Genomic DNA, 27,853 nt, shown 5'->3' with positions numbered 1-27,853 from the left:
GAGAGAGAGAGAGAGAGAGAGAGAGAGAGAGAGAGAGAGAGAATTGAATTGAATTGAATTGAAATTTATTTTACGAGGGTGACAGAATAAGCAATGTATACATGCTTCTTTTCATCCGGCCCTCGCCCACTGAGGTGTAACAAACAAGAAGAAATAAAAGATAAGTTTAACAATAGTACAAATGACATATTTACCATAATTAACATGTCAAGCAACCAATAAGACATTTTAAGATGCATTAGGATTCTTTAGCAATGCTTGAAAATTATATATAACAGGGAAATATGTGTTTGTATAAAAAAAATCCTTCAATTGTTGTGTGTGTGTGTGTGTGTGTGTGTGTGTGTGTGTGTGTGTGTGTGTGTGTGTGTGTGTGTGTGTATGTGTGTGTGTGTGTAATGAAGAGAGAGAGAGAGAGAGAGAGAGAGAGAGAGAGAGAGAGAGAGAGAGAGAGAGAGAGAGAGAGAGAGAGAGAGAGAGAGAGAGAGAGAGAGAGAGAATTTTTGAATTTTGAATTGAATTGAAATTTATTTTACGAGGGTGACAGAATAAGCAATGTATATGTCACAGGACAAACGAGTATCCAGGACAATCCAGAATTGTCCTAGGACAATCGCGGATCCTTGTTTTTCCTAGGAGAAACAAGGCTCCCTGTTCTTCCTGGAAAATATCAAGTACAAATGCAGATCCTTGTTCTTCCTAGGAGAAATGAGGATCCTCATTCTTCCTAGCGGCCAGTAGAAACTGAGATCTTGTACAATCCAAGATTGTCCTAGTGCAAACTGGAATCTTACAGAGGGAAAACACTAGAACAATAAATCAATGGTTTAATAATCGACAAAATAAAACAGCGTGTAATGTTGATCAATTTCGTCCGGGGAGGAGGAAGAAATCGTTGACCTGGTTTTTGACGAAACTATATACCATCGCTGTTACAGTGAAGAAGAACAGTAAATGTTTGAGCGTTTTTCTAACAAATAGACTTTGCTTAGAAACTATAGTTAAATACATTTTCTACATTTCATATTGATCCATACAGAACGTGCTGAAGCAGTAGAGTGTGAAAATCATCTGAATGGAAAACATAATTAACATAATCCACGGGGATATAGCTCAGTTGGTAGCGCGCTGCATTTGTATTCAGTTGGCCGCTGTCAGCGTGAGTTCGATCCCAGGTTCGGCGGAAATTTATTTCACAGAGTCAACTTTGTGTGCAGACTCTCTTCGGTGTCCGAACCTCCCCCCGTGTACACTACATTGGGTGTGCACGTTAAAGATCCCACGATTGACAAGAGTCTTTCCTGGCAAAATTGCTTAGGCACAGTTAATAATTGTCTACCTATACCCGTGTGACTTGGAATAATAATAATAATAATAATAATAATAATAATAAATAACTTTTCTATAGCGCGAGTCCCATCAATTGGCTCCAGGCGCTTTACAAATTCATTATAGAATAAACTAGCACAAATCAACAAGCATACAAAGCATACATTTAACTGAGACATAACACCAAGAACCCAAGCACTAAGCAAAACTTAGCGTACAATGTTAAAAGTACACACACACACACACACACACACACACACACACGCACGCACGCGCACACACAAAGATACCATTGACAAAGAGACCATAAAGCACATACAGGGTAGAGAGTTCCAAAACAGAATAGAGTTGTGGAGAGTCTACTCAGGCTAAGCAAAGGCTTTACGAAACAGGTATGTTTTGAGTTGGGTTTTGAAGGAGGAAAGGCTGCTGGAATCACGGATAGAACTTGGAAGCGAGTTCCAGACGGTCGGAATCTGGTACCTAAAGGTTCTTTCACCAAAGGTCTTGGTCCTGGTTTTGGGGATGCGAAGGAGTTTTTCAGAGGAGGATCTGAGAGAACGGGATGGCTCGTAGATACTGAGGGAATGGGACAAATAGGGGGGGAGTGATTTCTCAAAACAGCGGTACCCTAACAGAGCGAGCTTGTACTCGATTCTGTACTTCATAGGAAGCCAGTGAAGGGTGGTAAGTAGGGGAGTGACATGGTCTTTCTTAGACTTCTGCAGAATGAGCCTTGCAGCACTGTTCTGGACTCTCTGTAAGCGATCAAGTTCTTCAGTGGGGAGGCCGGCAAGCAATGAGTTGCAGTAGTCAAGTCGACTCAGGATCAGAGAGCAGACAAGTTGAACAGTGGCTTGGAGTGTCAGGAATGATCTGACAGAGGAAATCTTGCGCAACTCAAAAAAGGCACACTTACAAACAAAACTAATGTGTTTTTGCATTGTCAGAGCAGAGTCCAGGTACACGCCTAGGTCCTTAACAGCGGTTTGGGAAACAATCTGAGTGTCGCCTATTGTCAGGGAAGTACAGTCAATCTGATTTAAAGCATGCCTTGAGCCTGACAGCATCACCTCAGTTTTTGAGTCATTCAGCTTGAGTTTATTGTCTATCATCCAGTCTTTAACTGACTCAATGCAGCGCTCAGTGTTTTTAACCACTTTTGGAAAATCACTGGGGGCAGCAGAATCCTCTATTTGGGTGTCGTCGGCATACTTGTGGTGTTCGCAGCCATGCCGTGAAAGGTAAATATGCGCCGAAACTGAATGGCTGCAATCTACTGGCCGTATAAAATTTCATCTCACACGGCATCACTGCAGAGCGCCTAGAACTGTACCCACGGAATATGCGCGATATAAGACTCATTGATTGATTGATTGAAGGTTTGATCAACACCAATAAGCAAGCCCATGATCAAGGCCTCCTGCCCGGACTAATAGTAGGGAGAATAATAAAAAGTCTGAGATCGAAAATGAACTGAATAAATTGACAGTGTCATTAGTGTAATTGTTCGCCTCAAGTTACCCTTTGGGTCTGCCCAATGCAACACGTGCACTACAAACTCAGTTCTTGCAGCAAGAATTTGATGGGTGACATGTTGTCCCACACATGATCCCAGCTTTCTTACAACATCATCTATTGGTCAGACAAGATAAGCATTGCATTGAACAAGCGACTTTCATCTTCAACCCCAAGTCTCTTTTTACATTTTGTCAATTTTTTGATAAACTGACTGGAAATCGAGACGAGGGTGGTGGTGTATGTGCGTGTCCGGGGAGCAATTCCCAGTAAACATATTGAACACCATATACTTACTACTGTTGTTTGTAAAATATGTTTTAAACGCTTACTTAATTCTTTTTATGTATTTAAATATTTGTAGAATTTTCTGTGTGTGTGTGTGTGTGCGAGTGCACGTGTGTGTGTGTAAGTGCGCTTGTGTGAGGTTGGGTGTGTCAAAATGTGTTGTGCAATATGGCATGAAAATCTTTTTAAATTTGTTGTTAACAATTACAGCTTTGTATTCCATGTTTATTATTTTTTAGGAAGTAATTATAGTAAAATAGTCTTATGTTTCTTATTTGTTCGACCCTCTTAGGATTATGGAGTTTTATGCACTGCCTTTTATAGTTAACTAAACTTTTGTATTTGAAATAGCCCATTGCCTTAAGCTTATTTTAATCGTTTGTCCAGTATTTAATTTAATTCTCTTTTTATGTATGAACTCAAATGTTTAGTGCTCTTAGTATGTCTTGCTAGGCTAAGTTCTATTTAATATGCGCTATAGAAATCTCCTTAATAAATAAAACAAGAAGAGCAAACGCTCGATCGAGTCACTTTCGCAGTTCTGAATATTATATGAGGCATCAGATGGACAGGAAGAAATTGCTATTCACAACACAATGAGTCACGTTCACATAAAATTTGAGCCCGGTCACTTTTATAGTTTCCGAGAAAAGCCCAACGTTAAGTTGTGTGTTGCCGAACAGAAAAGGCTAGTTATCTCCCTTGTTTTTCTGATAACGTTCGTAAAAGGCTACAGATGTAAATACTTTGATGTAAAGAATAATCCTACAAAGTTTCAATCACATCCGATGAACTTTGTCAAAGATATAAAATGTCTAATTTTTCCTTTGACGCTGACCTGTGACCTTGAAAAAGGTCAAAGGTCAACGAAACCATCGTTAAAGTGTAGAGGTCATTGGAGGTCACGACTAAACAAAATATGAGCCCGATCGCTTTGATAGTTTCCGAGAAAAGTCCAACGTTAAGGTGGTGTCTACGGACGGCCGGCCGGACAGACTAACACTGACCGATTACATAGTCACTTTTTCTCAAGTGACTCAAAAATAAAACTTCTGGACAAATTGAGGACGATAGTCGCTTGATCATTTCAATGCCACTTATCATCTCGGGTGCCAGGAGATAGGTTTCGCGTAATTTTCACTCTTGTTCCACAGACTGTATGCGTTAAGAGCGCTTACGTCCCTTTGTTTCTCAAATCTCAACATAGCGCTCTGCTGCATTAGATCATTATTCTTTCATCAAACTACTACTAGTGTATTCCACCGTCGAATGCACAGAAACAAAATCATATTAGGCCCAACGTATTTTTTTGAAAAAGCTCAAATGCTTCATGGTGGCATTCACATCCGCCCCAGTAAATATTTCTGGCACTCACACAGATGCACACAACAAAATAATGTCACACAAACTTCTTTTTTTTTTCTTTAATACCTTTTTCCATTTTTTTCCAATTTTTTTCTTTTAACATAACCAAAATCCAATTCAAAACTAATACAAAAGCCACATACTGGCTATAGACACAAGAAAAACGAACAAGTGAAACAAGAAACAGACAATCTGGGCAAAACACTAAATATTCTCTATGTCTGAAAAAGCAAAATTCTGAACAGCCGGAAAAGAAACTTGGGGTGAAAACAGGTCCTATCTGGTCTATCACTACGTCAACGTCTATGGGGAAATATCCTCACCAATGGTAACTGGTAAAAGGGTTGAAGAACAGAACGGAATATTTTTGTCTTGTTTCTATCGGCAATGGTCGATACCCTCTGAGCCAAAACGAGTTGCACAGCCACATCGATCATCGCAACACTGCTGGGTCGGAAAAAAAGTACAAGTTGTCAAAATATCTCTTCTTTGTCAGACAGCGTTGAGTTCATGTGCCATTCTTTCATGTTCAAATAAAAATTCCCTTAAAAAAGTATCAAGCCTGCTGCAGTGCAAGCTTGAAAAGCATTCGGCGTTGCTCAGAGGAATCACCAATCACTGCGTGAAAGACAGGAAAAATGAAAGTTGAAGACTCATGTTTAAGCGCTGAAAGGATGCTTATCAGAAATGGTGTAGACATTAAGGTCAACAATACTGCCGATACATCTGGACACACACACGGAACAAAAAGTCTACTGGTTAACACTGAAGCTAACAATCACCGCGTACAGTTCAGTTAACAACATATAGTACAGTACATTTACAAAAACCAAAATCTTGTTTTTTTCTTCTTCTCCTCCTCTGTTTAGGTACGTACGCAATAATGAAGCTTAGACAACAAGTTTACATTGACCGTGAACACATAGTCCTGAGTTTAGACTGACAGCCATGGCACGTTTTGCCACAACCTGACACATCGTTTTGCTTGACATGGACAAGTACGTAACAGATCTCAACTGGTGCCTGCCTAAATCAGTTAAACCACTGAGAGGAAAGTATAGCAGCTAGGCTACTGGATAAAACGCCAACAACATGGGCACGTTTATTGACAAAGTCCACAAACTTTTGGATGAAAAACGGACACACACACAGAGATGTATAAAGCAGCGCTCAGAACCGTTAACATCTTCTTTCTTCACATGCAGTGCTAAGAAGTGAGACAGAATGGCATCTAGTGGCGGCAACAACACAGACAGCGTAAAAAAGCACTTTCAAATCTTCCACACAGTTCTGTTCATAGTAAAACAACAACGGTCACAGTAAAAAATCGGAGAGAGCGCTCCTTCATATAAAAACGTCAAATATCACCTTCTGGGAGAGAGAGAAAGTTACCACAAAATGAAAGTCTCTTGGAGTAATCACTTCATACTTTTGTTGTTATTTGTTGCCAATCACGAGGATGCGTTACAAGCAATAACTGGGTTTGAGACGAGACGTACAGGCCACAGTTGAACACCAAAAAAGAAACAAACACTTGTTGATTTTGATCGGACACAACACAGCACATTTGGTCCCCTACACAAACAGTACACTCCCTTCTTGAGGCTGGGGCACAAGCACCAGTGACTAGACTTGTCCTTGAAGGCTTTTAAGAAAAGAGAACCGCACTCTTTCAATGTGTACGCACTCGACAGAACGAGGAGAAGCTCTTTAGCTTTGCAGTGTGATTGTCACAGCTTATAGGGTTCAGTCAAAGACTTCTGTTGCTAAGTATTTGTTCCGCTTTAAAGGGGATGAGGGCTAGAAAAAGTTGACGGTTTCATAGTAGTATCCTCGCAAAACATCGCCCGTCACCTCTTTTTGAACAATATTTGGGCTACAATCATGGGATGAGGAGATAAAAGAACTAGCGTAATTAGTCATACACAGTCGTTACAAAAAGGTTAGTGTCCAGTAACATGTTGGGAAATGCTAAGAACTAGTTGTCTATACACAAAAGAGACCCTGAAGTAATTTTGTTTTGACAAATAAACTGTTGCACGGATCAATGTGATCAGCAGTCTAATCATGTCTGCTTCTGCTACTGATCAAGACAAAATCCATTCTGGGCCTCGCACAAAAAAATGAAACAAAGGTCATGAGAGAAACAGAAGTTTCTTCTTTGGAGGCTATTGTTGTCTCATGCCATTCTCCAACTATGAGTACACAAAAACAGCAAAATAAACCACAAAAGCAAAGTAGGCAAGAAACAAACTACAAAATCCGAATACTATGAGATGAACAAAAAGTAAGAGGCAGAAAAAACGCAAGTACCAGGTAGTCATGCAGTCCACTGTACAAAATCAAGTATAGCAGAATGAAAAATCAAAGAAAAGCATTCAAGTCAAATCAATACTAAAATAAAGGAATTGATGGAATATGTCAATATTTTAAACAAAAAATTACAAAAATCTTCTTTTGGGACAAAAAAACCCATTAAATTAAAAATTGTTGAGTTATCTATTTTCTCAGTTACCAGTATTTCAAGTTTGGAGTGACCAAATTGCCAGGGGAATTTTCAACGATGAAGAAACAAAACTACAGAGTCCAGAGAAAAACAACACACCCATTGAAAGAAAACAATGCTGCAGATGCACTTCAACACAAACGGCACTCAGTGTTTCAACACACTGGAAAAAAAAATCCCCAACAATCATCACTGAGGCAAAAACTTCACAACAATATAATATTTTGATTTGTACCTTTCCACACAGTGTAACAACACTAACCTCAAAATTACAAATAGGAAAAAAATGAACTGGCAACAAAAACACGGCAAACAAATTAACTCAGACAACGATGTACAGGCGGAGAGGAGAGAGAAAAAGCTCGTGGCTTTCTCGCTTTTAACCCGAAACAAGAACCCCCGCACACACAAAAAAACTCGCAAGGGATCAAAACCCAAAATAATGTCCTTCCGCCAAGTCGACAATTTTGTTCACTTGAAGTGCAACAAAGTCCGGATGATCTTTCCACTGGACTATACGGTGTCCAATTCCCTCAAATGACAGGTTATACAGTCTTGTCTTCCAGATGAGACCATGAGTACAAGACACCCACAGGCTTTTGTTTTTCCATTTTGACAGTTCCCCCCTCTGATGCAGACCTTCTCTTCTTCCATGATATGTATACAAATATCGCAAAAAGGTTGGAGCCACACAATGGAAAGCTCACGCATTTGAAACACATTCCCCCATACAAAAAAGGGAAAAGCCTACACAATCCCCCATTAAAAAATCAAAACCCGTGACAATGGGAAAACCCTACACAGCTACAATAGGACGTTAATTGTTTGTTTTGTTTTGGCAAGAACGTACTTTACCACCCTCAATGAAGACAATTCGTGTGGGGAAGGAAGGAAGGTCGAACACCAGAAGGAGGAAAAACAAGGAGCGAATGAAACACTGTGGTTACAAGCAACACACAGGCCGGACAAATTTGCAGATGGATGTTGGTTGAAAGATGAGGTGGAGGTGGTAGCAGACATGAAGGACGCAGAGTAACTTCACGGTTTCTGGCTGACAACAGGACGCACGACGCACAAGCCTCAAAAGACATGGGAAGGACGTCAGGCCAAGTTCTCATCTGCACATCAATCAGGACAAACAATTAGTCCTTTATTCCATCATCAGCATGCTGCAAATAGAATAACTTTCTCAAATTAGTTGCTTCTCTGTGTTGGCAACATCAAGATGTCCTTGTTGTAGAATTCAAATTGCGAGTTTTCAGTAGTTACGAGCTGTCAGGTACACTGCAACTGAAAGATGCAAGGCTATACAAAAGCCCAGGAGAAACTCGTGGGGTATATTTGACTAGTGTGGACTAAGTTAATCTATCTCAACAATGGCCCTGGTAGCTTAACTTGTAGGAAAAAGTGGGAGAATCCCTACTTTGAACATTCCACAAAAAGACAAACCTAGCAATAATGCAAGTATTGAAACTGGGATTCTTAAAAACAAAAAGCCCCAAGACATTCTGGGTGTGAGTTATTGAACCTGTGGAGCTCACAAAAAGTCTGCTTTCAGTCCTAAGTATAAAGATTGCAGTATGTGACAACTGCTCACCTGAAGACAGGGTGATGGAAGGGGACGGAGGCAGCTTAGTAGGGCTTGCTGTCATTCTTGGGCCGCTTCAGCTGCACCTTGAGGCGCTTCATGCCGATCTGGAACCCGTTCATGGAGGTGATGGCAGCCTGGGCCGCAATGGCGCCGTCGTAGCTCACAAAGCCTGCAACCACACAGGGTAAGCTACAATAAGTAAGGGAAGTAAGCGCTTAAAACATAAGCAACAGTAACTGTGTCAACCAAAAATTTCACCCGTACCAATCTAAACAAGAAAAGCAAGTGCTTTATACGACTCTCCTTCGTCATCTCCATGAGGGTCAATCAAATTTACGTCAAGTCGGTAGATTATCAAACCCCAGAAGTGTGCATAGTATCAAAGCTCTAGCTTCAAAATCATCTGAGATAACCTCAACGTTAAGTTTTTATGAAACAAACGTGACCCCGCTGTGTGACCCCCAAATTTGACGAGGGTCAACCAAACTGGGGTCACTTCGTGAGGTCATCAAACCCTAAAAGTGTGCAAAGTTTCAGAGGTCTAACTTTAAAAACTTCGGAGATAACCTCAACGTTAAGTGTTGTGTCCACGGCCAGCCGGCCATACAACCGGACACGTATGAATTTTACTACTCACCAATCACTCAGATGAGTCAATAATAAAGGACATGAAATGTGCAACTTGTCATACACTAGTTCAGTTGCTTCTTTGCTTGACAGTTTTCTTCTCTGACAACTATAAAGTTAACTCTTTGTTTCAGGCTTGGTTTGACAGGCAGAGTGACTGCTGTCTGCAAGAGGCAAGGTTCCCGTTTGCATTGAAATGCGACGGGCGAAGTGGCCTAGCGGATAATACATCGGCCCCATTTGCGGAAGGTTGCGGGTTTGAATCCCGGCCGCGCCTGGTGGGTTAAGGGATGAGATTTTTCTGATCTCCCAGGGCAACTTATGTGCAGACCTGCTAGTGCCTTGTCCCCCTTTGTGTGTACATGCAAGCACAAGACCAAGCGCGCACGAAAAAGATCCTGTAATCCATGTCAGAGTTTCTTTCTTTATTTGGTGTTTAACGTCGTTTTCAACCGTTCAAGGTTATATCGCGACGGGGAAAGGAGGGAGATGGGATAGAGCCACTTGTTAATTGTTTCTTGTTCACAAAAGCACTAATAAAAAAATTGCTCCAGGGGCTTGCAACGTAGTACAATATATGACCTTACTGGGAGAATGTAAGTTTTCAGTACAAAGGACTTGAAGGTGGTCGTCTAAAATTTTTGCTTTTTTTCAATAATCTTATGGTTAGATTTCGATACAAAATAATGTCAAATGATGAATGAACCATGGGGAAAAAAATTATAGACAAAAAAATATATGTAAAAAAAAGATTTTATTTTTGGGTAGCGTGACTCACGCTTCCAATATTTTGTTTTCTGTTTGCTGAGAACATGTGCTTTGCCTAAAAATATTGACCAATCAAATTCATGTCACTATGCTTATAGCCACGCCCAAACAAGTGCAGCAACAGTTTGACACTGGAGCGCTGTCCACGCTTTTTTTTTTATAAACGCACGAAATGCACGGGATTTGAGAGGAGTTTTGCGCTTGGCATTTTCCAAATAAGGATATCCTACTATGAGTACTACGCTGGAATACTACAATGAATTTTCAAACGGCTACACTGGCTTCGTCTTTCCTGATCGAAAGGGGGTGTATTGTTGATATTAGTAGATAATAGACTCTGCATTTTAATGGTCAAATGGCGATTTCGGTATAAAAATGTAGACAAGGACCTTTAACATTTCTTACATACTGCTTGACTAAAATCTTTACAAACATTGACTATATTCCATACAAGAAACACTTAACAAGGGTAAAAAGAGAAACAGAATCCGTTAGTCGCCTCTTACGACATGCTGGGGAGCATCAGGTAAATTCTTCCCCCTAACCCGCGGGGGGTATGTCAGAGTTTGGTGGGTTCCAGAAACAAACAAGAAGAGCAAACGCTCGATCGAGTCACTTTCGCAGTTCTGAATATTATATGAGGCATCAGATGGACAGGAAGAAATTGCTATTCACAACACAATGAGTCACGTTCACATAAAATTTGAGCCCGGTCACTTTTATAGTTTCCGAGAAAAGCCCAACGTTAAGTTGTGTGTTGCCGAACAGAAAAGGCTAGTTATCTCCCTTGTTTTTCTGATAACGTTCGTAAAAGGCTACAGATGTAAATACTTTGATGTAAAGAATAATCCTACAAAGTTTCAATCACATCCGATGAACTTTGTCAAAGATATAAAATGTCTAATTTTTCCTTTGACGCTGACCTGTGACCTTGAAAAAGGTCAAAGGTCAACGAAACCATCGTTAAAGTGTAGAGGTCATTGGAGGTCACGACTAAACAAAATATGAGCCCGATCGCTTTGATAGTTTCCGAGAAAAGTCCAACGTTAAGGTGGTGTCTACGGACGGCCGGCCGGCCGGACAGACTAACACTGACCGATTACATAGAGTCACTTTTTCTCAAGTGACTCAAAAAACAAAAAAAATACCCAGCATGCTTCCCCCTAAAGCGGCGTATGGCTGCCTTAATGGCGGGGTAAACCCGGTCGTACACGTAAGAAACCACTCGTGCAAAATCATGAGTGAACAAGGGAATTTCAGCACCATGAACTAAGAAGAAGAAGCATTGAAATATCAGTTTAGAAAAATGCTTGCCCAACCACTGAATGAGTTGATATATGTGGGATCAGTCTCCCGGCATCCATGACAATAAGAAGCAATAAATGAACAAGTGACTATCATCCTGTGATAAAGGGATATGATTCAAACAACGTTCTTTTTCCCTTCCATTTTGTGTCAAATCCACAAGAAGGTCTCCAACATGATCATCTTAAGAATTAGAGGTTGATGCATTGTGCACTGCCCCACACTTGAAAGCAGCAGCAATACTCACCAAAGCACTTGCTGAGGTTGGTCTGCTTGTCGATGAAGACCTTGGCGGAGACGACGTTGCCGAAGGGCATGAACATCTGCATGAGATCCTGGTCTCCAAACTCTTGGGGCAGGTGATAGATGAACAGGTTGGCGCCGTCAGGGCCTGAAATTCGGGCGCCAGTTACCCAGAAAGGTGAGAAAAACACTTAAGGCACGGGCCACACCAGACGCCACAACACAAGACAATGCTAGCAGTAGTAGAAGTAGTCTGATAAACTGTTCACATCTTCTGTTTCCCCCCTGTGATCAGTCTCGACACCAACAGTGTTGTTCTCAGGCTCTATGTTAGGTCACCGACCCATTGGTCTGATCCCTGTATGTCCGATTGATTCGAGATGTATGAGGTCTTCTGACCATCCGTTTTCCCAGTGTAAGGACCAAGCCGTGGCGTTTGGACCGTAACAGTTTCAATCCAGGTCCATCCGAGTCTGCGAACAACACTGCGCTGATCTCTGACAGTTACCCCTCCACCCACAACACCCAGCTAGCCCTCAACACAGAACGGGACGGACGTTCCATTTCACTGCACGATTACAAAAACAAAACGCCACAGGGTGAACGCTACAAACCCACAGAGAATAGACAGCCAGAATGAAAAGATATGAAAAATTTGATGAAGAAAAAAACAGGTGGAGAAAAAAAAACCAAGAAATACAGATAAAGTAAAAAATATTCCAATCCAAATCTTATCAATCTCATACTTTAAACAGCACTGAAGGAATTAAGTGCAGTGAAAAAAATTGGCCAACTGAACCTCATACTTGATGCAGATGCTCTACTGACTGGTTCTTTTCTGAATGCCCACCGCCAGCTACTCATTTCTTCAAGCTGGCCAGCCAAAGCGCCAAGCCATTACCATTGCGTGTTAAAGTCAATACTGACCTTCTGACTGCTTGCTCTGGGCATTGGCGTTCTGCTGCATCTGGGCCTGGGAATTGAAGGCATTGGGGAAGGAAGCTGAGAAAAAAGCACACTTGGGTCAGGCAAACAATGAATTGAGCTGCTGCAGCTCATCAATAGACTTAACAGTCCAAACATACTCAATAATAATAATAATAATAATAATTCTCTTTATTTATATAGCGCCTTATCCGAAGTTCAAAGCGCTTTTATGCCGTGTGAGATGGAATTTTTTACACAATATATCACGCATTCACATCGACCAGCAAACCTCAAGCCTGTTAGGCGAATGTTCACCTTTCGCGGCCTTTATTCCAAGTCACACGGGTATTTGATGGACATTTTTATCTATGCCTATACAATTTTGCCAGGAAAGACCCTTTTGTCAATCGTGGGATCTTTAACGTGCACACCCCAATATAGTGTACACAAAGGGACCTCGGTTTTTCGTCTCATCCGAAAGACTAGCACTTGAACCCACCATCTAGGTTAGGAAAGGGGGGAGAAAATAGCGGCCCGACCCAGGGTCGAACACGCAACCTCTCAACCTTCAAGAGTCAATCAACTTAACAGTCCAAACATACTCAAGAGTCAATCAAAACTGTGTATCCAACTGAAAAAATGTGATAAAAATCCAATAAAAGAAATAAGTCGCGTGAAGCAATATAAAAACATTTAGCCAAACTGTCGGCATCAAAGTAACAGGTTAACACCAAAAAAACGTCATCGCCGAGATTATATTAAGATAGTCTCGACTAACCACACCCAAAGACCCAGATGGGTTGTGCTCGTCTACGCGTAGCATGCGAACGCAGTACTTAACCTATTTTCTGAAATTCTGAGCACATTTTTTTTAGAGTAAATTTGACATGTATATATTTTTGACTTCAGGAGAAATTCAGGAATACGATGCAATCATTTTAAAATCTGTTAGTGAAAATTTGATTTTAATGAACATTCAACAACCTAATTAAATAATTTTTACGCTGCCGAGCTGAAATTCAATCGCATAGTTCGGAGATTGCTTAACCAAAATTTTAAACAATTTGATTGAAAAATGAGGGCATGACAGTGCTGCCTCAACTTTCACAAAAAGCCGGATATGACGTCATCAAAGATATTTATCGAAAAATGAGAAAAAAACCGTCTGGGAATACAGAACATAACAAAAAAGACAGTTCTATGATTGACTGGACATCACAAAGATCAATAAACGCATATATATAACAGCCAAGAAAACAGCACAATGATTGACCAGACATCACAAAGATCAATAAACGCATATAACAGCCAAAAAAACAGCGCAATGATTGACTGGACATCACAAAGATCAATATACGCATATAACAGCTAAGAAAACAGCGCAATGATTGACTGGACATCACAAAGATCAGTAAACACATGCAACAACCAAGAAAAGATGTTAGCTTTTACCAAACCAAAATAATTGAACTGTAAAAATGGCTAAAACACATCTACCACAATTTTTTTTATGTTGTTTTTCGCTGATAAATCAAAACCTAAAAGAAAGAACAAAACTTGCTCTTATATTTTGGCGTGCACATAAGAAGTACTATCTACTTACTCAGGTTACTTTCTGCAAGTTGTATCTTGAAAATTGATTGGCCAACACTAGCATTGATAGTGGATCTCGGAACAAAACAAATCTGCACTTGAAATTCAAACTGCTTTGCTTGAACGAATTCTTTGTCACAGTATGTTGACACTTTTTTAAACGTGTTTCTTTATGTCAATGAATCCTTGCTGTTTACCTTTCAATCTTAACAGTCTAAAATGCAGTCTAACCAGGCTGAAGTAATTTAAGGTGAGCGAGTGTTAATTTGATTTGACCCACTGCAAGAAGTGCACATTTCCAGTACAAGAACACAGTTCACAAGGCTCACACAGAAGCTACTTTACGTCTCAGAATATCACTGAACTGTGATTTATGTACACAAGCCACACTGCAATATGTACAGCATAGAGCTTTTTTTGTTTGTTATAGCAAACCTTATTTACATCAGTGTCAGGTAGAAATCTTTGCTGCAGGCACACCTCATTCTCAATTATTCAAGGAGGGCTGTCATGTTTATAAACCAGGTAAAAGACCATCATCAACAGATAACCAGTCTAACAAATTCTTTATTATTTTAAGCAAAGCTTTTCTTTACATTAAATGGCGCTTCTCATTGGGAAGTAGCTACACTGTATGAGGATAAGTAGATTAAATGCAACTTTCCTTTCTTCTTCATTTGGTGTTTAACGTCGTTTTCAACCACGAAGGTTATATCGCGACAAGGAAAGGGGGGAGATGGGATAGAGCCACTTGTCAATTGTTTCTTGTTCACAAAAGCACTAATCAAAAATTTGCTCCAGGGGCTTGCAACGTAGTACATTACCTTACTGGGAGAATGCAAGTTTCCAGTACAAAGAACATTTCTTACATACTGCTTGACTAAAATCTTTACAAAAATTAACTATATTCTATACAAGAAACACTTAACAAGGGTAAAAGGAGAAACAGAATCCGTTAGTCGCCTCTTACGACATGCTGGGGAGCATCGGGTAAATTCTTCCCCCTAACCCGCGGGGGGAACTTTCCTTTGACTTTCACAATTTTGACTCCGATACAGCAAAACGTTCACATTGTCTTCTTTCATCTCCATCAGGCCATGACAGGATGCCTCACAAAACACTTTCCATTTTTATAAAACATTGAGCGTGTGCCTGCAGCATGATAAAAATATAGTTCACCCATCACCACCACCAGTACAGCCACGCACAGCAGACGCCACGAGACGAGGAACGGACAGCACGCACGAGGGCCAGAACGAGACGAGGACAAGGCAGGCATGAACAGTACGTTGCAGAACGCCACATCACAGCTTGCGAAGAAGAACGGCAACCCACACCCGAGGTGGGCACAGCACAGATCCACACAACGCAGACAGACAGCAGACGGTGTGGGTGAAGGAAGGACAATAAGAAGGGGAGGTGACGGGGGAGAAAAGTAGAGAAGACAAGAAGAAATCATAAAACGAACCTTTACCTTGATTGACTAAACCAGACAAACCTGCGTATTGCTGGATGCCGGAGTAGGCCTGGCTGAGGGCGTCCATGTTGGCGGCATTGGTGGAGCCGAAGCCGTTCATGTTGTTACCGAAGCCGGAGCCCATGCTGTTGTTGCCCATGTTGCCCATGTTACCACCCATGTTACCCATGTTGCCCCCCATGTTCCCTCCCATGTTCGGCATGCCCGACGAGCTGCCAGCACCTTGGCCTGTAACCACACGCATCGTAAACATTCATTATCATGGGTGTCATTGACATTAGCAGAGGTAGGGCACTGTTAACATGTTATCAAACAAGCAATGGTAGTCGTTTTGGTATCTATTCCCCCGAATTAGATGGAATATTCTTTGAAACCTCCTTAAGAATGAAATCAACATTAACACTAAACTCACAACTTCTTTATCACCCTTCTACTGTTCAATCAATCAATCAATCAATATGAGGCTTATATCGCACGTATTCTGTGGGTACAGTTCTAAGCGCAGGGATTTATTTTTTTATTTTTTATTTTTATATTTTATGCAATTTATATCGCGCACATATTCAACGCGCCGTGTGAGATGGATTTTTTTTTACACAATACATCACGCATTCACATCGACCAGCAGATCGCAGCCATTTCGGCGCATATCCTACTTTTCACGGCCTATTATTCCAAGTCACACGGGTATTTTGGTGGACATTTTTATCTATGCCTATACAATTTTGCCAGGAAAGACCCTTTTGTCAATCGTGGGATCTTTAACGTGCACACCCCAATGTAGTGTACACGAAGGGACCTCGGTTTTTCGTCTCATCCGAAAGACTAGCACTTGAACCCACCACCAAGGTTAGGAAAGGGGGGAGAAAATTGCTAACGCCCTGACCCAGGGTCGAACTCGCAACCTCTCGCTTTCGAGCGCAAGTGCGTTACCACTCGGCCACCCAGTACTGTTCTAGTAAGCCTGATTCATCGAAGCCAAGAAAGACTGGGAAGAATAATAAATGTAACAATTTCAATTTATGCTGCTGCTTTTAGCAATTTGAATTTAAAAGAACCACACATGAATAATTCTTCAGCGTAATTATACTCTGTGCATGTGCTACATCTCTGTATAGCTTGTAATTTCCTGTTTCTGTCAATAACACTTTCTATAGAAACTTTTAACAAAACTGTTTTCTCAGCAACATTTAAAACTTAACTTTTCCTGAGATTCCACTGAACAACAACCCTATTAACAAGTGTAATATGAATAATTACTCCTCAAAGTGCTGTGTTAACCCAGCTCTGACTTCACTTGCCAGAGAATGCAAGAAATGTGTAAATTCTGATTCAACAGGCCACAAAAAACACCAGTAACGTTGACAACATCAAAGACACCCAGAGGAGGCAAGACGACCAGAACACAAGTACCCCAAGGAAGACAGGGGGCTGGAAGAGAGGTGCTAGGTGGGGGTAAGCTTTTTCAAACAAACCACAACCAAGGCATGGCTGCCAACCTTATGACTATGAAATTCCTGCGGTGGTCTGGGGGGCTCAATGTCCTTTTTCACACCATGTCCGATGTTAACGTCACATGGACAAGCTTTACAAAATGCGTGGTATCCCCCCTTGTCTGACTTGTCGATACAGTCATAGTTCATCTTATACTGCCATAAAAACCTCCCTTTAGCCTTTGGTCTTTTTGTTTTGGGAGCATTTCTAGAATGCCAAAACCGGAAAGAAACAACTTATTTTCCGTACATGCGCACATCGACTTAACTGGTCTCGGTTAACCAGAGTGTCTTTTCACCGGTTTTGTCCCCCAAAAGAGGCTGCTTTCACAAAATTTTGTAGAAAATGTCCTTTTCGGGAAAATCGAACAAATTTTGAAATATCGTGATGGATTTCAAACATCGGGAGATTCCCGAAAAATTTGGGAGGGTTGGCAGCTATGCGAAGGGCAGTGTTGTTCTCAGGCCTGCATGTCTACTGTCACTGACATGTGCTTTTTAGGATTTCACACATTGGTCAGATCCCTGGCAGGATGACCTACTGATAGTTTTGACATGTTTGAGGTCTTCTGACTGAACAAGTTCTTTGTAATCAGCACATTTCGATCTATGCATATTTCAATCAAGATTAAACTATCTAATGTCCTACGAGTCTGGGAACAACACTGGATGGGGGCAAGGGGTAGGAAGGGGGTGGGGGTTGGGTTTGGCAGGTTTGGGTTGTCCAATGAAAGCACACTTACTGTCCATCATACCTGAAGCATTAGACGTACCACTGTTCATCTGGTTAAAGGGCATGTTCTGAGCACCCATGGCGTTCATGGCAGCTGAAACAACAACAACAGCCACACGTCACAACACTGCAGACAACCAGCCCAAAATGCACACCACCCATTAGCAAAAGATAAAAAGGGATGAGTTTCTACCTGGATACAGGCCCCTCTCTCAATCCTGTTGACCCTAAAACTAGTCAAGTCAATTATATCAAAAGAAGACAAAATAGATGAGTTTCTAACCTGAAAAAAGTCCCTCTGAACACAAAACAAGTCAAATTTAGACGCTTTATAGTTGTAGTCTTAGCAATAAAAACAGCAATGTTTGTGCATCACTGAATGATGCTACAAGCACAACTAAATGACAGTAAAAACATCAGTGAATGTACACAAAAGCATTGAATGATGTTACTACATGCATCACTGAATGATGCTAGAAACTTTGTGGAACAAGTCATCTGTTTGACTGGTAATCCTGCAGCAAGTAACAAACACCCCTGCTTTTCTGCTCACCAAAATCTACAGAAAAAAACCCAAATAAAATAATCTCCAAAAGAGTAATTGCAAACAGCATACACCACTAAACCGCAGCAAAGATGGTTTGTCTTTGATGGTAGTTTCTTCACACAAACAGTTTAACTCTTATCATATTAATATTGTTATGCAGCCATGTTCCTAATAGTACATCCAGAAATAAGAATGCCAGCAATGCTGTGCATGACCCGTTACATTTTCAGAAAGGGCTCTATTAAAGTGTTCCATGATTAAGGAGATAGAAATCAAAACAAGAACAGCCTTCAAAATGTAGCTGGTTTTCAAGTAAAACTTCACAAAAGACTAGGAATGTTGAACTAAATTGTATTTCTAAGAACGAATGCTCAGGAACAATTTTGTTTGTTTATTCCTAGATCCTGTTATTGATTCAATCAGAACTGTTACATCTCAACACTTTCCTTTCATCCATGGCAACATTCCTTTAATTAGAAACGTTTACACCAATAATGACAATTGTTCAACTTTGACAAATAAACTGTTAATTTGTATTTTTACATGACACTTCAGTTCATGCATCAATTAGTCTCAACAAGATGATAGATCAAAGCAAATGCTACTTTTGGTGGATTTTGTCCCCTCTAAAGTCTACCACTAACAGGTCAAAGGAATCCCTGCAAATTGTACACAAAATAACACCATAAAAACAAGACATATACACAGAAATCACATTCCTCATACTGGTAGAATCAAACAGAGCATGCAAGTAAACATTGTTACTAATGCAAACCAAACATATGCATGTTATATATAAACACAAAAACGCATGGACTACTGTTAAATAATCAACAGAACAAAATAATGATTAAAGCCACTGACCACAACGGAATAAAAGCAGAACAAAATGATGAGACCATTTATCAATGGTACTAGAGACAAAATCCTTTCTTACATACACACGCACACACAAACGCAGGAAAAACCAGCCACAAACAGGATATCCGCAGACTGATACGCAAAGAAAAAGTTGCCATTAACTAAAGCTTCAACTGTTTGTTTTTATCTCAAAAGACATAATGCTGATAAATTGTATTGGGTATCTCCAAAACCGACGTTTTACACTTAATCTCATACCTATTTACCAGGTAGGACCGGAGAGCAAAGAAATACACACACAAAATGTCCACTGGCAACATTTCAATTTGTGGTACAGTTGTTCAAGAGCTGAATGAATTTCCCCTCTCCTTCAATTCACCTGTCTCCATCGTGGTCATAATTATGGATTTGTGTCATCAACTCAAATTAAAGTTCGGAAAAAGCTCACATACTCTACAACCAAGCAAGGTTATGATGAAATATACTGCTCAATCCTACAAATGCCACACTCTAAAAGCAAAACAAAAAAACAATAAATAATTAAATAAAAGTAAGGAATACTACTCTTCACAAAACGTCCAGCCCCCACAAGTTAACTTTGTTTAGCACAGGTACACTGATACTGTTTGTTAGCAAGGCAGAAATATCTTAAAACCAGAGTAAGTGAACTGAAGATCGAAGTTTGACAAAGCCACAGCTCAAATCAGCTTGAAAACAAAAAGAAGAAGAATAGACCCCCGCTAAACCAAATCACACCATTTGGCTTTCTAGGCAGCCAAGAGTATGCAACTCTCCACACTGAGGAGGCTAAAGGCGCAAAAGCTTTACTACTTTTACAGATTACAAGGGCTTTTCCCAAAATAAAATGAAGTGCTTGATATCAGAGATTGCGGAGGAAGATGTGAAATAAAAACAGTGCTCGGCAGATGCTTCTGTTCATGGCAAAGGAGATTTGAGAAAAAATGATAAAAACAACAGAAAACAGCAAACCAAAAGGGAAAAAGACTACAGCAGAATGTACACAGAAGCTCATGCTGATCAAACGGTAGAGTCACCTGGATTGTTGGCAAGATTGGCTAGTGCAGCCAAGCCCTGCAAGTTCTGAAGACCCGATGAATCTCCTACAACAATCACACACACACACGCTTAAGTCCTGTTTAAAACTGAAAACACCATTTTCTTCTAAAAAACTGACTGGTAGCCCCCCCCCCCCCCCCACACACACAAACAGGATATGCTCATATGACTCACTTTAGGCACACAAAAAAAGGTCTGTTTACGGTAACATAGGCAAAAAAAATAGGGTCGGTAGGTCGTTATTTTTTTCTCTCCAAAAAAACATATTTTTTCAGTTATTTTGCCAAAAAACAAAGATTATTCCCCCAAATGTTTTTTTCTCTCCCCTAAATGCCAAAAAAAAAGTCTAGGGTCGCGCAAAAAAATAGGGTCGGTTGGGATACCGTAAAAAGACTTTTTTTGGGGTGTGCCTTAACAGCAAATGTGACAAGGTTAGATACTCAAAGTCAATCTAAAAGCTAATATTACATGAGCTTATCGAGTATTCACTTCAATGTAAAAGCAATAACTGCTCTGGACTCATTATACAAAAGACACTCCTCCTATTGGTTCAAATATTAGTGCCCGAGCCTCAGATGATAGATCCCCGACCTGTGAAAGGTCAACTGAAGAAAAAGTAAACCTTTGACTACAGAAAAAGTATGAGGGGCAGGAGCTTAGTGTGATTATGATTCTTTTCCACTCAGGATCGTTAAAAAAAACTGTCAACCCAAAACACCAAGAAGGGTTCTGATCACGATTCAAATATGTTTTGAAAAGAAAACGATTACGACACTCATACAGTTTTCAATGCAGTCCTTCCCACATCACACAACTAAATTAAACCTCTGATGGAAGACGTGCGATTTATGTCTGGAAGGTTTACACAAAACACATCAAATAAAATCGGAAAAAAAATGACACTAATCATATGAAAATTGCTTCGAAGATATGCCATTACTTGAATGGCAAAGTAAAACAAGAGGTACTGACGTGCATTAGGCAAAACAGTCAACCAAATAACAAGGCAAGACCATACAGAATCCTCTGCAATAGCTTGTCTTTGTAATATACTATTGTCAAAAAAACCACTAGGCATCTGCCTTTTTTTCATGACAGTAGTACAACAGAATAATACATTTTTATACCTCACTTGCATAAACAGTCATCACACCGCAAAATATGTCAAAAACTAAGCAGCAACCACGAAGCAGAAATATACCTGCTTGTTCTATTTTGAGAAAAGCAGTGGACTAATCCGCTAACGCCAAAAACTGTCTCACAGTGGCAGCTAGACATGGTACCTCCAGATGACAACCCACAAGTTTGTTTGAACCGTTACAAAACACGAGGACAAAACACACACACAAAAACCTTCTTATACTTTGGTTCTCTGAGACGACAACTCAAAATGATCCTTGTTACACACACACACGAGTCTAACTAAGAAATGCAAGCAAACTATTTCATGACGAAGGGGTGGGGCAGAAATGGGAGAATAGTTTGTTGTGCAAGAACACCGTTTACTGTTACTTTTTTTCCATGACAAATGACCCATTGTTTGTTACTTTTTTTTCCATGACAAATGACCCATCGTTATCAGTCAGTCAAAATTATGGCAAGTGTTTTAGACCAGTTAGTTATCCATACTCCCAACAGAGATGGAAAACCCTTTATTACTAAATAATATTAGTCTTGTCGATTAATTAGTCAGCCTAATATCTTCTTTTAGTAAATTCCAATCAATCATTTTATCATTTAACGTCATCTGTCCGACAACCTTTGTGTTCCACCTATTATTAAAATCCATTACTGCTGAGAAGAGGGGATAGTAAACAACTGGGTAAATATATGAAGCTGCGTTGAGTGATGGCAGAGTTAGACCCAAGGAAAAGAGACTACAGAGTAGGTACCATCCAATGTTTTTAATATCAGCGTGCTGAGATATGCAAGATGCATACAATTCATGATGTGGAAGCAGGATGGAAACTGACTGATGGGTGCACACAGGTGGTCAGAAATGCAAGACGAAAAATCAATTTTGAATTCTTACATTTAATATCAGTTTTGCTATGCTGAAAACAAAGTCTTTTGTGCACCGTAGCAATGATATCACTATGTAATTCCGTTTTTCTTCCAGGCTCCCATCTCCAATCAAAAATTCTTTGTTTATTTAAGCAGTCTGTCAATTTACAACTCGAAGCAATGATTTCTCCACACACTTGCATTTCTGATTTCAAGACCGAAACTGAAACAACTGAAAAGAGCAGCAACTCAACTCATGCAACAGAGACTGATACAGGAAACTCAAAAAATGCCACACGGAATGAATAAATAATACCAGGCACAAAAAAAGGATTAAAAAAAAAAAAAAAAAAAAAGAGAAGTGAACACAGCCACAAAAACAAAGGACAGCAGCACAAGAGCAGCGGCAGCAAGACTTGAAAAAAGAAGGGCCCAAAGTGTGTGGAGTTGCGACCACACGAGAGAGGGTTGGTACCTGCCGAGTTGCCGTTTGAATTGACCCCGTTGGCTGAGTTGCCGGTGTTATTGCCTAACGCATTGGCATTGCCTGAGCCCAGCCCTGCCAAGGTGGCTAACAAGCCTGTGGGCCACAGTGACAAACAAAAAGTCTTTGCATCAGGCCAGCACATCTCACTCTCTGCCTATCCATTAAAACCATATGCAAATACCAATAACCCCTCTAAGACCATGGACTGGGCATTGTCCACATCTCAAGCCCCCCCTCCCCCCCCCTATTTCACAAGTTAATAGCCAGTTTAAGAAGAATTTGTGAAGAGAGGCAAGCTCAAGAAAAGGCACACACAGTCTTCACGTAATGTTGGTCAATAACTTGAGCTGTTTTTAGTTCTATGCTACAGCAAAACACTTGTTTGCTGTGTTAAGAATTAAATTACGCTTGAAAATGATAGATCCAATCTGGTTATGTTTATTTTCCACTAGCATCATGCTCTAACTGTACTTTCTAGTGGTCTAACAGTTACAAAATGCAAGAAAAAACACCGACCAAACAACATCTCTTCTGTAAGCCTGATTTTACAATTAAATTCACAACACACACACAAAAACACAACAATAATCAATGGATATCAGACACCAACTCTGTCAATATAAGCCTATACTCTCTTGTATCTTTTTTCATTGTCAACAACAACATGCCGAATAATCCGATTACTTAAACGGTGAAAAGATGGGGAAATACTGTGCACATGCCCCTCAGTCACAGTCAAGACTCACTGTGAGGGGTAATAATAGAAAAAGAAGACAACAGCCAAAAAACACAAAAACCATCAATCAAAGAATCAACATCATCAAAAAACATAACTTGTAACATGAACCAAAAAACAACCTCTCCCCAGTTTCTCTGGTTGAGAGGTTAAGTGTGTGAATCGGTGAACCCCGTCTCCTAGAAACGGGTCCCCTCCCTGTTGGCAGGGGGGAAAATAAATGAAAAGGAACACCAACAACAGCACTGCAAACTGCCTGTGCCCTTTCCAACAACAACCAACTTACCAGGGTTGTTACTGGCTGCAGCAGCTGCGGCCAAGAGTTGTTGTACACCCACTGCATTCAGAGCATCTGGAAGGAACACTCACGCTGTACCAATCTTTGGCCAACCAGTAGTGTTTCACAAACTTTTCACAGCATGCAGAAAAAAGGCTATCCAATGTTTCAGGTTACATTAATAAAGAGAAAACATTGGTTTCATTCCTCAGAAAAGTTTGAAACATGCTTTTCGTCACAGTGGAACCACTCTTTTCAAATGGCTCCCCCACAAAAATCGTGGCTTTGCTTTTTTTCGTTGGGGTCTTTCTGAATTACTCAATGGAACAAAAAGAAATCCAAGAGTACCAGTGTGTTTTACGTACACGGTTACCACTGAGGAGGTCAAACACAGAAGCAAGAGGGTTCCACTGTCCAAAAAGAAAGGCTTGAGACACATGCCTACTACAAGTGTCGCTGGCAGAGAACCAGTAATTGATAGAAAAGGGCCTGCTCTGAATGCGAGCGGATGCAGCACATACCTGACGTAAGAACGATAATCAAGTACCTCTCCCACGACAAGTATTCTCTTCCAATGACTTTTGTGTGTGTGTAATATGTAAAAAAACAAAATTAACAAACCATATCCAATATTCAAAAAGAACTTACTGCCCAAGTTCCCCATGTTGAAGCTTCCTCCCATGTTGTTGGCTGCTGCTGCCTGTTGCATCAGCTGAAACAAGAGTTATTTGATCAACAAAAAAAGCTCAGCAAAATCATTTGTCGCTCAATATGCAACCTTGTAAACTTACAAAACCAGCCACAGCCAAATCAAACCAGAATAATTCTCACACACAAAAAAAGAAGCAAATCCTGGCAGTTTTATGTGTATTTTCAGCAAACCTAGGACCTTATCTATCAATACAGGAATTCCAAAAATAACTCTTGTTGGGTTGGTATGGGTTCTTTCTTTCTTTATTTGGTGTTTAACGTCGTTTTCAACCACGAAGGTTATATCGCGACGGGGAATGGGGTGTGGGGTGGGGGTTGGGATAGAGCCACTTGTCAATTGTTTCTTGTTCACAAAAGCACTAATCAAAATATTGCTCCAGGGGCTTGCAACGTAGTACAATATATGACCTTACTGGGAGAATGCAAGTTTCCAGTACAAAGGACTTAACATTTCTTACATACTGCTCGACTAAATTCTTTACAAACTTTGACTATATTCTATACAAGAAACACTTAACAAGGGTAAAAAGAGAAACAGAATCCGTTAGTCGCCTCTTACGACATGCTGGGGAGCATGGGGTAAATTCTTCCCCCTAACCTGCGGGGGGAGCATGGGGTAAATTCTTGAAATTTTACAAAAACTTTCGGGCCGAAACCGTTGTTTTCTTCATTTTGTGGTCGTCTGCTGCTGCTTCTTTTTCTGCTTCTCATCCACATTCGACTGAAGCGCATGCGCTAGCCACAAATCTCGCCTATTCTCGTTTAGTTTCGATTTTGATCACAGCGTTTGTGTGACGAAGCCTCGCGCTGAACGAGAGTTCAGAAGTGAAACTACGCCGAGTACAGGCGCTTGAAAATACACTCCAGTCATTATATTTAGTCAAGTTTTGACTAAATATTTTAACGTAGAGGGGGGAATCGAGACGAGGGTCGTGGTGTATGTGTGTGTGTGTGTGTGTCTGTCTGTGTGTGTGTGTGTGTAGAGCGATTCAGACCAAACTACTGGACCGATCTTTATGAAATTTGACATGAGAGTTCCTGGGATTGATATCCCCGAACATTTTTTCATTTTTTTGATAAATGTCTTTGATGACGTCATAACCGGCTTTTCGTGAAAGTTGAGGCGGCACTGTCACGCCCTCATTTTTCAACCAAATTGGTTGAAATTTTGGTCAAGTAATCTTCGACGAAGCCCGGACTTCGGTATTGCATTTCAGCTTGGTGGCTTAAAAATTAATTAATGACTTTGGTCATTAAAAATCGGAAAATTGTAAAAAAAAAAAAAAAATTTATAAAACGATCCAAATTTACGTTCATCTTATTCTCCATCATTTTCTGATTCCAAAAACATATAAATATGTTATATTTGGGTTAAAAACAAGCTCTGAAAATTAAATATATAAAAATTATTATCAAAATTAAATTGTCCAAATCAATTTAAAAACACTTTCATCTTATTCCTTGTCGGTTCCTGATTCCAAAAACATATAGATATATGTTTGGATTAAAAACACGCTCAGAAAGTTAAAACAAAGAGAGGTACAGAAAAGCGTGCTATCCTTCTTAGCGCAACTACTACCCCGCTCTTCTTGTCAATTTCACTGCCTTTGCCATGAGTGGTGGACTGACGATGCTACGAGTATACGGTCTTGCTGAAAAATGGCATTGCGTTCAGTTTCATTCTGTGAGTTCGACAGCTACTTGACTAAATGTTGTATTTTCGCCTTACGCGACTTGTTATATAATTATACTCGAAAAAATGTTAATCGGGAAACTTTTGCACTATTCGGGAAAATCCGGGACTGGACATAAAATCGGGAATTCCTCGGTTTTCTAGGGAGGGTTGGCAGCTATGTGGGTATCACACCGAGAACCCTACTGCCCTAAATGCAACATGTTTTTTCCCCCCATAAATGCAAATCTAATTCAACAACATCAGTCCGGAGACAGACCATTATGACCCTTGGTCCTGTGTGAGTAAAAGTACTTTTGTCAAGTAAGACAATGAAATCAAGATGGAACATGTGCAGCCAGATTGAGCAGCGGTGTTGGTGTCAACAGTGCTCCACTTACTGCCAAGTACTGGGGTCCCAAAGCACCCAGACTGCTGAACTGCATCCACAGGTTGGAGGTCATCTGCTGCATCTTTTTCTGTTCCTTCTCTTTCTGTGTGTCAGCCATTTTGCACACTAAGGGCGAAGAGCAACCCTGCAAGAAATCAAAACAGGTTTTGAGCCAAACCACATAACAGGAACTACACACTGGGTATGATGCATGAGACACAAAGGGAAAGAGAAATCTCAAGAATGAGTATCAATTATGAGTTTTAGACCCAACATCCCTATCTGTTTGAATAGTGAATTTAACAGTTAACCTTTGCATAACTTTGAGGTTGAAACAGAAAACAAATATGAACTGATTAACGTGACCTGCCATGAGCAACTGCGGTTTTTCTTATTCGTTACACCATGTATCCTTCCATGAGCATATGTCTGACCGCACCCTTTCCACGTTTCACAAGTCATTTATTAGCACTTGCTCAAGACAGGTTTCACACAGTTTCTTGCACTACAACTACTCATAGCTTTCAAACAAAAAGTCCTCACAAAACGTAGACAGGACATGAAAATGAGAAAGTTAACACAACAATACATCTACCGCACAACAAGAACGTTACCAAAGAACTGTTTGAACAAACTGTGACACAAAAGAATGAGAAACGCCAAGGCTCTGTTGATCCCAGCACCCCCAAGGTATTAGGGGAGATCGTACCTCCATTGTCTGGGAGTGGTGCATACCCTTGATAGCATTGATGGCGCATTGCCTGCTGGCAAAAGTGACAAACGCACACCCTGCAAGACACAAGACACCACAAGTAAGCCTCTAAAGAAACGAGAAAACAAACGAAGACGCAACAAAATAGCTTTCTTTACACATGGAAAACCCTGAATGTACCCCCCCCCCCCCCAGCACCTCTGAAAATGTGAATACACATGAAAAGCATGCAGGACATTTTGGCCTAGATGGGAAGAATTTGCCACAGGAACAAACAGTAAGAACATAGAACTGGACGAATGTTATAAAAAAAGTACTAAGGATTCTTTCTCTGCCGCCTCTGCTCAAAGGCAAAAGCTTATAACAGCTACACATCATTTTAGCACAAGTTTCAGAACAGATTATCAGAAGAATTAGTCAAAGTAGGTACAAATGCAGGCTGTGCAAAACAGACATACCTGGGAGAAGAAAAAAAGGCAAAGATTTCAGATTTTCATGTGTCGACTTTGATTTATGTTTTGTGATATCATAAACAAGGAGGCTACTGTGAAACTGCCCAGCAACAATTGCAACACTTTTTCTCCTTGCTTAAAACTAACAGCCAAGTCTTTCTGT

At 40.4% G+C, this 27,853-nt stretch overlaps 1 protein-coding gene across 27 annotated transcripts in view; it reads right to left on the bottom strand.

Moving 5' to 3' along the window:
• Nucleotides 1–4,544: 4,544 nt before the first annotated feature.
• Nucleotides 4,545–27,853, bottom strand: part of LOC138961423 (CUGBP Elav-like family member 2) — a 92,720-nt gene continuing 69,411 nt past the window's right edge. For 6 of the 27 annotated variants that reach the window (XM_070333067.1, XM_070333068.1, XM_070333043.1 and 3 more), the window contains exons 6-17: nt 27,236–27,315; nt 26,537–26,671; nt 24,401–24,464; nt 23,762–23,827; nt 22,728–22,832; nt 20,227–20,292; nt 17,774–17,857; nt 15,535–15,765; nt 12,469–12,542; nt 11,545–11,704; nt 8,604–8,766; nt 4,545–8,124 (exon numbers count right to left, since the gene is read on the bottom strand). In XM_070333067.1, the coding sequence (XP_070189168.1) occupies nt 8,639–8,766; nt 11,545–11,704; nt 12,469–12,542; nt 15,535–15,765; nt 17,774–17,857; nt 20,227–20,292; nt 22,728–22,832; nt 23,762–23,827; nt 24,401–24,464; nt 26,537–26,671; nt 27,236–27,315 (1,193 nt within the window). In that variant the 3' untranslated portion in view covers nt 4,545–8,124; nt 8,604–8,638. Of the gene's footprint in view, nt 8,125–8,603; nt 8,767–11,544; nt 11,705–12,467; nt 12,543–15,534; nt 15,766–17,773; nt 17,858–20,226; nt 20,293–22,727; nt 22,833–23,761; nt 23,828–24,400; nt 24,465–26,536; nt 26,672–27,235; nt 27,316–27,853 lie in introns of all 27 variants that reach the window. The other 21 variants (XM_070333051.1, XM_070333071.1, XM_070333049.1 and 18 more) reach the window with 19 other exon arrangements.

Source organism: Littorina saxatilis, linkage group LG3, assembly GCF_037325665.1.
Source record: "Littorina saxatilis isolate snail1 linkage group LG3, US_GU_Lsax_2.0, whole genome shotgun sequence".
NCBI lineage: Eukaryota > Metazoa > Mollusca > Gastropoda > Littorinimorpha > Littorinidae > Littorina > Littorina saxatilis.
This window is presented reverse-complemented; position numbering and strand designations above follow the sequence as displayed.